Source organism: Molothrus ater, chromosome 9 (genome assembly GCF_012460135.2).
Source record: "Molothrus ater isolate BHLD 08-10-18 breed brown headed cowbird chromosome 9, BPBGC_Mater_1.1, whole genome shotgun sequence".
Lineage (NCBI taxonomy): Eukaryota > Metazoa > Chordata > Aves > Passeriformes > Icteridae > Molothrus > Molothrus ater.
The window spans coordinates 11,524,560-11,536,797 of record NC_050486.2 but is presented as its reverse complement, the minus strand read 5'-3'; the positions used below and the strand labels follow the sequence as shown (position 1 = coordinate 11,536,797).

Genomic DNA, 12,238 nt, shown 5'->3' with positions numbered 1-12,238 from the left:
TTGCCCCAGTGGTTTTAGGCCAGCGAACGCTCCCTGTGCGGGTGCTGAAGGGGCCTGAGAACACGCGATGTATCCAGGCATTGCTTCCACCTTGTGCCACTGGCTGAGGCACGGCAAATTCCTGCCTCTGCTGTGTTAGGCACCCTTATTCTCGAATATCTCCAAGAAATATGCAAACACAGTAGAGGTTTGGCAGCTTTCCCAAATCCCTTGTCAGCTGTGAGAAAATGCTGAGGTAAAAGCAAGTGTGCAGGCCTTGCTGTAAGGCAGAAGCTCTGCTAGGCCAAAAGCGGTGACTGCATCCCCCTCTGGAGGGAAAAATGGAAGGAGGTTGTTCCAGTTTGAGGTCAAGGTGCAGTTTTAAGTTTCCTTTCTGTGGTGTTGGTGGTGGATATTGGCTCTCAGTGTGCCCAAGGGCTCCGGGTGTCTGTCAGGGCAGTCAGGGTGTCCCTGGCCCAGCACTGCCCCTCCCATCTGTCTCCCTCCTTGGCTGTGGCCAGCGTCTCCTGGATCCATGCACTCGGCCCCTGCCTCAGTGGAGAGGTGCCAACGCCCTGGGCCCCACGTGGCAGGGTGTTCATGGCCTTTGCAAACCAGTTTTTGGCACAGAGGGGCAGGTCAGGGAGCCCTCGGGCCCCTCTGAAATTGAGAGGAGCTGTCTTCAGCCCTGCACTCAGCTCCAGCCCGCAGAAACTGGGATTCCATCCTCTGTTATTCACACATTGCCCATTCCCAAATGGAATCATCGGTTCACGTGTCAACTTGCAACTCCACCCCCAGGCCCCAGAGCTTCTGTGGCAAATGACTGAAATGCCACACAGTGATCTGAGGTGGCCATAAATCCATAAAAACAGGCTGAATATGGAGAGGTTGTCTGTGCCTGTGAACAGATGTGGATCCACTTCCCAAGGATGCTGGGGTGCAATGAGAGTTTTGCTTAATGTAGGTTTAGGTAGCTCTGCATTTCACAGTGCCATGAAAGAGAACATGGAGAAAAAGAAATCATGAGATGCTATCTTTAGGTGTAAGTAAAATTTTGTGGGCCAAATGTTCACTGCTTTGAAAGGACCTAAATTGCATTCAGACCTTGGTTTGTGTTCCTTTTATTTCAGGATTTTGGCACATTGCCTTATCATTTGAGCATAAAGATGATGGAGAAGGCAAGAGTCATCTAGAGCAACACCAGATCTTTCAGGTAATTCACTAAACCCAGAGTTACAGTCAGCCTTACTGCTGATCTCTAAGTTTTCAAAAGAATGTTAGTACTAGGAAATGTTTATCTTGATTTTTATAATTTCTATTGCTACTCTTCTATGTGAAGTGATGACACTAAGGCCTTAATTTTTTATTTCAGTGTTCAATGAAAACTTGAAATTATGTTTTGAAGTGATCAAATTTAAGGTAAAATATTTGCTGGGGCATAACAGGATGGCACAACAGATCTGCTGAATTGTAAAAGTTTAGAATTTTTTGGCACAATGCACTATTTCATTTTCTGTTAGAAACCATGCTCACTTTCATTGGCCAAACCATGAATTTAGCTCTGTGATTATTCTCTGATTCCAGAAATGCACTGTAAATTTAAACTTATGTTCTTTTTTTTTATCTTTTTTTCTATTTTTTTTTCCTTTTCTCTTCCTCTCTTTTTTTTTTTTTTTTCATTCATGAGTCACAGCATTATCTTGTGGTCAAATATAAAAAGGATAATTTTTGCTGGATTATCCATTGTTTTTGTATTTTATTCAGACAAAAAATTAACAGCATGAAGAAAATGGCTGCTTATGCTGAGGAAAGCAGTTACCTGACCTAAAGCCTTCTTTAAATATTAACTTTCTCTTTTTGCGAAAAGTCATTTCTACTGAATCAGGAATCATTTTGCAGTCTCAGGTTGAGTGTATGCCTGTGTAGCTGTGCGGCGCTGGCCTTGTCTGGTGCCCGGTGCCCAGCACAGCTCCTCTCTGCCTGCCCTCCTCAGCAGGGCAGGGCACAGGAACTGTGGCCAAAGGCTCCTGGGCCCAGACATGGTTAGGGAATGCCTGTTTGGGCAAAACAGTGAGGTACAAAACCAGCTGGGATCTTATCACCTCTCATTGCCCTGTTCATCCCACAGTTCTACTGGGAAAGCCATGCTGGCCTTTAACCCTTTAACGTGTGATTCTGCCCAGTGTAAAATCAGTTTAAGAGAATGAGAAGCAACTGTTTTTTTGGGCTTCTCTAAAAGTTCAGGCAAAAGTTCAAAGACATGTTTTTCTTCTGAAGACATATTATTGCTCATGTCCCAAAGCTCACCATCAAAACCTGAAGGGATGGATGCCAGCTGGCTCCTTCTTCCTTTCAGGAGCATTTCAGTTCTGTGGGGCATCCCCAGAATGGCCAGACAGGGAATTGTCATTGCTCACACGGGACACGCTCGTGGCGATTGAGGGACACGGACCATGCTATGCAAGCAAAGTTCTTTGTTGCATCAGTTTACCAGTATTTATAGGTCTCTAAGTTCTGTCCAAAATTTTCCACCCAGACTCCTTTGCCCCTGTTCCCTTAGTAACACAATCTTCTTGGTTGTCATTCTGTCATCAGCAATGTCCTTGTTACTTTCTTTTGCCAGATCAGTCAGAGTGTCCAGACAGGAGGTCATCACTTTTGTCCTTGCCTTGAGTTTATCTCTCCCAGGGCCAAGAGGATGGTGGCAGCACCCAGCTCAGCTTCTGTGGCTGTCTGATTTCCACATTTTGGAATACTTTTGATAAAGTATCTTTGTTCATGTGGTTGGAAAGAATGCAGTTCTGGATTTGGGTGCAATGCTCATGAACCAGTTGATTTATGATGGTGCATAATCATCGTGAAAAGTTATTTTATCTTCAGCTGTTGGGTTATTCAGGAGAAAAAACAAACCAAATAATGATATTGATCTATGTACCTAAATAATAACTGATAGCATGGATCCATGTGAATTTTGACACCCGCTACAGGAACTTTGTCATCTTGCAGGCACATAAATAGCTGGTGAAGAGACCACAGCCTTACGCTGAAGGCACCATGCAGATCCTTCTCCTCCTCCTCGCAGCTGCAGGGCTTTGTTGGGGGCAGTACAACCCCAACACTGTCCCAAAGAGAACCTCTATTGTGCACCTCTTTGAATGGCGCTGGCAGGATATTGCTGAGGAGTGTGAGCGCTACTTAGCTCCTAATGGATTTGGAGGAGTTCAGGTGAGTTGTTTCCTGTGAGTAGTAGAAAAATGGCATTGTAATGTTTGATAAATAATTTGATTACTAATGCCTGAGCTTGAGACAGTCATCTCTAAGTAACTTTGCTGCTGAGGAGGGAGGGTAGGAAGTAGTAAGGGCTTTTAGAAGCAACCCTAACTCTGCAGGACCCTGTAGGGATGAATGATGGTGTATGTCTAGCAGATCAGTTACAAAGGGGCATGCTGAAAGGCTTCCCCTGAAAGCTAAGTAGAGGGTAAAGCTCTTTACCTTGTTCTAAAGGAAGTATGGAAGCAGTGAGGTTTGGCATTCCTAAGGCTGTCACTGTTACAGGTAAAAATAATTCCTGTGACTTCAGCCCTTCCATGCCCATGTCCTGGAAAGCAGGCCCATGCTGGACCTGGGCATCTCACAGGAACAAACCAAAATGCCTTTCTTGCCAGTGTACAAGACAGACATCTCACAGACCTGGACTTCTGCTGTGGGAGAGAGACTGCGTTGGGTACTAACTTTCCTCTGAGGGCAGAGGTCCTGAGCACAGATTTTGCCCTTAAAATGTTGAGGTAAAGCCATTTCATTTCTTATCAAAGTACATCATTTCATCTGCAGGTTTCACCTCCAAATGAAAATATTGTCATTACTAACCCGAACAGACCCTGGTGGGAAAGATACCAGCCCATTAGCTACAAGATCTGCACTCGATCAGGAAATGAAGAGCAATTCAAAGACATGGTGAAGAGATGCAACAATGTTGGAGTAAGTGCCTTGAAATTCTGTCTGATATGGCAAGAAGTGCTGTATCAGCTGAGGGAAGGTGCTGCTGCCCTCAAAACAGGTGTAAACTGGGAAGAAACTGAGAAGGAAAATAATCAACTTAATAGTGCTTGGTGGCTTTCAGTTCACGTGTGCTACAAAACACCCTGAAATGCACATATTGCTTTTCCAGGTTCGTATCTATGTGGATGCTGTCGTCAACCATATGTGTGGGGCTGCAGGTGGCTCAGGCACACATTCTACCTGTGGAAGCCATTTTAATGCTGGAAACAGAGATTTTCCAGCTGTCCCATACTCTGGCTGGGATTTCAATGATGGCAAATGTCACACAGGAAGTGGAGAAATTGAACGTTATGATGATATCTATCAGGTAACTTCCCCTCGAGAAATTTTCATTTTTTTTTTTTTACATGTTCTGTTAACTCTACAGTAAAATCAAATGGTGTAGTGTCTCACAAAACCTGTGCTTAGTCACTTGACAAATGACTGAAGTAGTGACCATAGGTACGTGTGGCCGAAAATATTCTAAGAACTGAGGAATCAAGAACCTGTGTGCAGATGTTTGCTCCAGAAGTGAGCCCAGTGTACTCAGCTCACAGTGAGCTCATTTTTATAGCTTATGAACTCATCTGATCATGATAAGGGGCTCCTTTGGAAAATTGACAGTAGTGCAAGGTGGTGCTGTAGTTACACAACTTCCTGGTTTTTGTAGTCAGAATATGTAGCAGTTCTTTCTCAAGCTCTGCCTTCAGCCACTTTGCAGCAATACATTACAGTGTTTCTGCACTTGCACTGCTTCATGTAGGGCTTGTCCTTCATGGGTTCAGATGGCTTCTTCTGTGGTAATCCCTATAACACATATCTCAAATCCTGGATTACAACAAGTTAAAGGTATTTCCATGACAATGTACACTCCCAGTTCCTTTGGACCAGGCCATCATGTTTAATGTTGCAATGAACTCCTCCCCTTCCCCCTGCTCTGGCTTGGACTTAGCCAGACCCTGCAATCCCTCAGGTCCAGCCCAGCCCCGGCCAGTGCCGGGGTCAGAATGCCCCAGGGTGAGGGCATCAGCAGCACAGGCTGCAGCTGCAGCCCAAGCACAAAGCAGCTGCTGATGAGCCCTAGACTCGAATGCACAGTGAGGCCAGTGAGCCCCAGGGCAAGCACAGGAGCCTGTCAATTATTAGCCAAAATACAGTAACAGCTGTAAATTCCATCTAGCACATTAATCATAGCTGTTGTTAATTCGAACCCTTTGAGTCCCATGTTGGCACCAAAGAGAACTTGTGGTTTAACTCAGCTGGCAGCTAAACACCACTCAGCCTCCTACTTTCAGTGGGATGGGGCAGAGAACTGGAAGAGCAAAAGTGAGGAAACTCATGGATTGAGATAAAGACAGTTTAATAGGTAAAGAGAAAGCCACACACATAAGCAAAGTAAAACAAGAATGTATTCACCACTTCCCATTGGAAGGCAGGTGTCCAGCTGTCTCCAGGACAGTAGGGCTTTATCATGAGCAACAGTGACTTGTGAAGACAAAACCTTTACTCTGGATATCACTCTCTCCCTTCTTCCCAATCCAATACAACCTCATTACCCACCACCCCACCTGCACCCCTCCTTTGGTGTAATACAGAGAAATCTTTATTTTTTTCTTTTCTGTTGCACAGGTCCGGGACTGCCGCTTGAGCGGCCTTCTGGATCTGGCCCTGGAGAAGGACTATGTGCGCTCAAAGGTTGCAGAGTACATGAACCATCTCATTGACATTGGTGTAGCAGGATTCCGAATTGATGCTGCCAAGCACATGTGGCCTGGGGACATAAGAGCATTTCTGGACAAGCTGCATGATCTAAACACTCAATGGTTTTCTGCAGGAACTAAACCTTTCATTTATCAGGAGGTAATCTCCACATTTTCTCCTTTATGTTTGCCTTTCTCTTTTGTATCTCTTTTGCCTCCTCCTTCAGAGGAGCAACAGTACATCTTCATCCCATTTACCCTAGCAAGGTGCTCACAATTTACATAGAGCAGACATAGGCAGACATAGGCATTTTTGATTCTTAAAAATGCCTCCACAACAGATTGTCAATCAACTTTAGCTTTCCTTTCATCAGTCATGCTTTTATATATGTCCCTAAAGTCTTATTCTGCATTTGTGTTGCTCTACACAGCACAAATAGATCATTACTTTCTTTTGCATTGCTGGTCTTTGTGAAACAAGAAGGGATGCAGGTTTTCTTTCTGGTACCAGGTAATTGACTTGGGTGGAGAGCCCATCAAAGGCAGCGAGTACTTTGGAAATGGCCGAGTGACAGAATTCAAGTACGGTGCCAAACTGGGGACAGTGCTGCGCAAGTGGAACGGAGAAAAGATGGCCTACTTAAAGTAAGGATGAAGGTGCTGCAATTGATGCAGGATTGACTGGATACAGCAGTTGACAGGGTAGCTCCAAGTCTGTGTTTTTGTTTAGGAACTGGGGAGAAGGCTGGGGCTTTGTGCCTTCTGACAGAGCCCTGGTCTTTGTGGATAATCATGACAACCAGAGAGGACACGGGGCTGGTGGATCTTCTATTCTAACCTTCTGGGATGCCAGGTAAGGGATTGCTCTTGTGTGGGTGATGCTTCTTGCTTTTGCTTGTTTGTCTGTGTGTTCTCAGTCAGGTTCCTCCTTCCATGGCTCACTCCTTGTTTGTCCACCAAACAGGCTCTATAAAATGGCAGTTGGTTTCATGCTTGCCCATCCGTATGGCCTCACACGTGTGATGTCAAGTTATCGCTGGCCAAGAAATTTTCAAAATGGAAAGGTGAGCTTTAATTAATTAAATAATTAGTTTAAATTAATTTAATTAAATTATTGCTGAAGATCCACCCATGGGGATTAAGGGTGAGAGCAGGGCCAGAGAAGTAGTCCAGTGCATTTCAGGTTTTTGAGAGATTTCCCTGTCCTGGGCTGGATGTAGCCAGTGAAACTTTGATGCTCCCTCTAGCTTTCTTCACCAGAGGGACTCTCTGCATCTTCAGGCACAAGATATGCCAGAATCTCTTTTTTATGAAGAAAGAAAACCTTTCTTTTTAATGACAGGACGTCAATGACTGGGTTGGGCCCCCAAGTAACTCAGATGGCTCCACCAAGGCCGTTACAATCAATCCGGACACGACCTGTGGCAACGACTGGGTTTGTGAACATCGCTGGCGTCAGATCAGGTAGGGCACTGGGGAGAAACAAGAAGTCAAAGCAGCTGCTTTTGCTTCCTGCTCCATGTGGCTTTAGGGGTGTTGCAGGTGCAGTGGCAGACATGGCTTGTGTTTTCAGGAACATGGTGATCTTCCGTAACGTGGTGGATGGTGAGCCTTTCTCCAACTGGTGGGACAATGGCAGCAATCAAGTGGCTTTTGGCCGTGGTAATAAAGGCTTCATCATCTTCAATAATGACAACTGGTAAGTCAGTGGCAGAAAGTTCTCTCGGTCCCCAGAGAGAACAATAGCATCCCTCATCCGCAATCCAACTTGAGTTATTTGAGTGCATGCTGGGTCCAGAGAGCTAAAATGGGTGTGTAGGAGGGGTGGGATCAGAAACCTTATGCTTTACAATGCCCTTCCAATAGGGGAGTAAGATCATGTTCAGAAATCTTACACACCTTTTGAAATACCTGTTTTAAAAACAATGCATAAATCGTGTTTATTTTCTCATAGGAATATGAATGTCAATGTGCAAACTGGACTGCCTGCTGGTACCTACTGTGATGTTATTTCTGGACAAAAGGAGAACAACAAATGTACTGGAAAGCAGGTGTTTGTTTCTGGTGATGGAAAGGCTAATTTCCAGATTAATACCGATGCTGAAGATCCATTTATTGCAATTCATGTTGATGCCAAGTTATAATTTGGGAGAAATAGCCTCCTCTGTTTGATCTGTGTATTACTGTTTCCCCCATATGTTATTCCCTGCTTTTTGAGCATGAAGGAATCTCTATTGCATAATAAACGGCATTCAAATTGAAGAGTATTGTTTTTCCCTTAATGAATTCGATGTAACTTTATCCCCTCATAACTAGTGGCAATGCAGTGATAGGTTTTAAGGCAATGCAGCATTCCAGTTCCTGTGTAACAAAAACACTGGAGAGAAAAAAAAAAAAAATTCAAAGCCAGCTAAAATGGCAAAGGAAACGTGCAGGGTTTCCAGGGCTGATCCGTGCACACCCACTTGTATCCCAGAGCAGCCACCTTGTGGGCTGTCAGCTGTGAGCAGTGCCTACGTACAGAGTTGATATAAACCCTTCCTTATGACAAGCCAAGCCTGGCGTCTGGGTCACCGAGGGAAGCTGGGCTGTGCCAATCAGTTTTTCCAGCCTGTGGCATCAGTGAAACCAGCAGGTTTCCTGCTTCACAGTCAGCCTGTGCCTGGACAAAGCAGAGCCTGAGCTCTTGCACGGTTTGCCCCAGTGGTTTTAGGCCAGCGAACGCTCCCTGTGCGGGTGCTGAAGGGGCCTGAGAACACGCGATGTATCCAGGCATTGCTTCCACCTTGTGCCACTGGCTGAGGCACGGCAAATTCCTGCCTCTGCTGTGTTAGGCACCCTTATTCTCGAATATCTCCAAGAAATATGCAAACACAGTAGAGGTTTGGCAGCTTTCCCAAATCCCTTGTCAGCTGTGAGAAAATGCTGAGGTAAAAGCAAGTGTGCAGGCCTTGCTGTAAGGCAGAAGCTCTGCTAGGCCAAAAGCGGTGACTGCATCCCCCTCTGGAGGGAAAAATGGAAGGAGGTTGTTCCAGTTTGAGGTCAAGGTGCAGTTTTAAGTTTCCTTTCTGTGGTGTTGGTGGTGGATATTGGCTCTCAGTGTGCCCAAGGGCTCCGGGTGTCTGTCAGGGCAGTCAGGGTGTCCCTGGCCCAGCACTGCCCCTCCCATCTGTCTCCCTCCTTGGCTGTGGCCAGCGTCTCCTGGATCCATGCACTCGGCCCCTGCCTCAGTGGAGAGGTGCCAACGCCCTGGGCCCCACGTGGCAGGGTGTTCATGGCCTTTGCAAACCAGTTTTTGGCACAGAGGAGCAGGTCAGGGAGCCCTCGGGCCCCTCTGAAATTGAGAGGAGCTGTCTTCAGCCCTGCACTCAGCTCCAGCCTGCAGAAACTGGGATTCCATCCTCTGTTATTCACACATTGCCCATTCCCAAATGGAATCATCGGTTCACGTGTCAACTTGCAACTCCACCCCCAGGCCCCAGAGCTTCTGTGGCAAATGACTGAAATGCCACACAGTGATCTGAGGTGGCCATAAATCCATAAAAACAGGCTGAATATGGAGAGGTTGTCTGTGCCTGTGAACAGATGTGGATCCACTTCCCAAGGATGTTGGGGTGCAATGAGAGTTTTGCTTAATGTAGGTTTAGGTAGCTCTGCATTTCACAGTGCCATGAAAGAGAACATGGAGAAAAAGAAATCATGAGATGCTATCTTTAGGTGTAAGTAAAATTTTGTGGGCCAAATGTTCACTGCTTTGAAAGGACCTAAATTGCATTCAGACCTTGGTTTGTGTTCTTTTTATTTCAGGATTTTAGCACATTGCCTTATCATTTGAGCATAAAGATGATGGAGAAGGCAAGAGTCATCTAGAGGAACACCAGATCATTCAGATAATTCACTAAACCCAGAGTTACAGTCAGCCTTACTGCTGATCTCTAAGTTTTCAGAAGAATGTTAGTACTAGGAAATGTTTGTCTTAATTTTTATAATTTCTATTGCTACTCTTCTATGTGAAGTGATGACACTAAGGCCTTAATTTTAGAAATTTTTGGCACAATGTAATATTTCATTTTCTGTTAGAAATGGTGCTCACTTTCATTGGCCAAACCATGACTTTAGCTGTATGATTAATCTTTTATTCTAAAAATGCATTGTAAATTTACACTTATTTTAATTTTTTCATCTTTTTTTTATCTTTATTTTTCTTTCTCTCTTCTTCTTTTTTTTTTTTTTTCATATTGTGGTTTTTTTTCATCACCACAGGTCTGTTTCTAAATGGGGCTTTCAGCATAATAGTGATCAGAATTTAATGGAATGGCAGTACAATAAAGCAAATGAACAGCTGCCTGAATGTACAACTGCTCACTGCTCATATTTAAGGCACATTCAGAAAATAAACACCTTCACATTCATCCAATCAGAAATGTTGTATGATTTGTTAATTTATCATTCTAGTGGGTTTAATCCACAGCGTTAAAATTGTATATTTGTCAGGTAAGTGGAAATAAACAATGAGATTACAAAAACCATTAACTCCTCATGTCCTATGAGTGGACCAGAAAGTTGTTTACTGAATTATTCATGGCAACTTATTTTCTCAGCTAAGTGCAACAGCAAATATAGAAACTTTTGTTCAGCTCTGCATGACTTTGTGTCAGCTTATTATTTCCCTAAATCACTGTTACTTTCCTAAGAGAAGAAGGAGTTCTGTAAAGGGAAACTAACAATCTATTGTCTCTTTTATGGAGACTGTAAAAATTTTATTCAAGTTATTTTCTCTTAAGGGGAAACAAATGAAAAGCTCAACACACAACACTAACTTTTAAATTGCTGATTGTGTGTTTATCTGCAATCTGTGTTTTTAATAGTTTTAGTGTATCAGTCTCTTTGCACAAATCTGAACAGTATACAGATATTTCATTTGCAAGTGTTTTCATGCTGTGGCAATTTTAATTCTGCCCTAATGTTACATCAGAATAGTTGTAAGAATGAATGCTGGTGACACTGGTTGAGATGATAGTTGTGAATTATCTCCAGTCATTAGAGACAAAGTGAGAGTGAGTGCTAGGATTTTCACCCAGTTGGCACACTAAAGCACTTAGGGTGGGGATAACTAGCCAGATTATTTAGTGTAGGATTAAGAAAGTTGCTGAAGGAGAGTAGTAAAGTGTGAGCTGTGCTGTGGCTCTTCTGAGTTGAAAATGGAAATACCAAATGTTTGTCAGAGAAATACAAATGTTTGGTATTTCTTGGTCCTAAACTAATAATTAGATTGCATTATCCAGCCAACAAGGCTGAGAAGTAGCTAGCATAATCAACTGCACACCTCTACAGACATCTAAATCTCTCTTCACTTGTCATTTACTCTCCTGCCCTTCAGCATTTGTAATCACCCTTTTGATTATATTTAAACATATGTAATCTGCATGGTCTGGCAGAAAATGTCAGCACAATATTTTACTGCAAAGATGCAGCAAGATCATTTTGGGATCAACAACATATCAGACCCTTCCTGCTGAGATCGACCCTGGGATATCTGGCATGGAGTGCATGTGGATTTCCATGGACTGGTTTCACTGCATCTCAGAGAAATTCCTCTGAACCTTGTGAAGACAGATAATGGGGTACAACAGTAAGTAAGGCAATAAAGGCTAAAACCATGAGGTTTCTCAGTCTGGGTTCTGTGCACATTTCTGCCTTTGCTCAAATATCCCTTGAATCTACTTTTTTCTAGACAGTGAAGCTAGCAAAGAAAGGACAGCTGACATGTGCAGTGGGGACAGGGACAGGACAGAGCAGTCAGAGCAGTGTTGGAGAGAGAGAAGGGCAGAACAATCAGATAGGTGGCAAGCTAAAAGGAATACCAAGATTGACTAAAATGATAAATAGAACAAGACAGATCACAGGGAAGAGGCAAAGTCCTAGATGACTTGTCTAGAGGAACAAACTCTATTAATGGGTAGAAATTGCAGATTGAAAGGGGAAAAACAGGACTAAAACTAGCAGTTCAGCAAGCACCATGTTTGTGTCTTGTAGATGGGACATGCATGCTTTAACTGGGAAAAGAAATTATATCTTAAAGCAGCTGTGAATGATAGAACTTTATGGCGCTGTAACCTGTAGCAAACTATTCACTTTTTCTCATAAAAGTAAAGACCTTGTGCTGACAAATAGATTGCCATATTTTAGTATCAGGCTTGTAAGCTATATAAGAATGGGATGTTAAAATCTCTTGATAAGAGAGCTCAGATGATGCAAAGAGGGAAGGAAATGTGTCATAAAAATATGAGCAATGGATTTGGATCTAGTTTTCTACTGTTCTTTAGAATTTCAGTATCTCTCCTACAAATGTTTAAAGTTAACCATTTTTACATATAATAACTACCACATTCATTGCCAGCCTTGATACCATAAATTAAGTTGTGGTCTCTACATAAAATACCCCATTGCTTGTCAAGGGAAGCAAATGTGGCAGCTCTGCAAAAAAAGCCCCTACACATGAAAAAACTGCCAAAACA

General features: G+C 43.5%; 1 protein-coding gene across 1 annotated transcript; it reads left to right on the top strand.

Annotated features, from left to right (window-relative positions):
- The first annotated feature begins 1,090 nt into the window (after window positions 1-1,090).
- Window positions 1,091-7,982, top strand: LOC118689827 (pancreatic alpha-amylase). Its single transcript, XM_036388306.2, has 11 exons — window positions 1,091-1,195; window positions 2,989-3,207; window positions 3,814-3,960; window positions 4,151-4,348; window positions 5,650-5,880; window positions 6,232-6,365; window positions 6,451-6,573; window positions 6,685-6,784; window positions 7,063-7,184; window positions 7,294-7,419; window positions 7,675-7,982. Exons 2-11 carry the CDS (start codon window positions 3,037-3,039, stop codon window positions 7,862-7,864), a joined length of 1,542 nt encoding a protein of 513 aa, XP_036244199.1. The 5' UTR covers window positions 1,091-1,195; window positions 2,989-3,036; the 3' UTR covers window positions 7,865-7,982.
- The last annotated feature ends 4,256 nt before the right edge of the window (window positions 7,983-12,238 follow it).

Excerpts from the sequence above, each read along its gene's own strand:
- LOC118689827 (XM_036388306.2), top strand. The coding sequence starts at position 3,037 with ATGCAGATCCTTCTCCTCCTCCTCGCAGCTGCAGGGCTTTGTTGGGGG. Across the intron at positions 4,349-5,649 it reads GTTATGATGATATCTATCAG|GTCCGGGACTGCCGCTTGAG; the intron begins GTAACTTCCCCT and ends TCTGTTGCACAG. Across the intron at positions 6,366-6,450 it reads GAAAAGATGGCCTACTTAAA|GAACTGGGGAGAAGGCTGGG; the intron begins GTAAGGATGAAG and ends GTTTTTGTTTAG.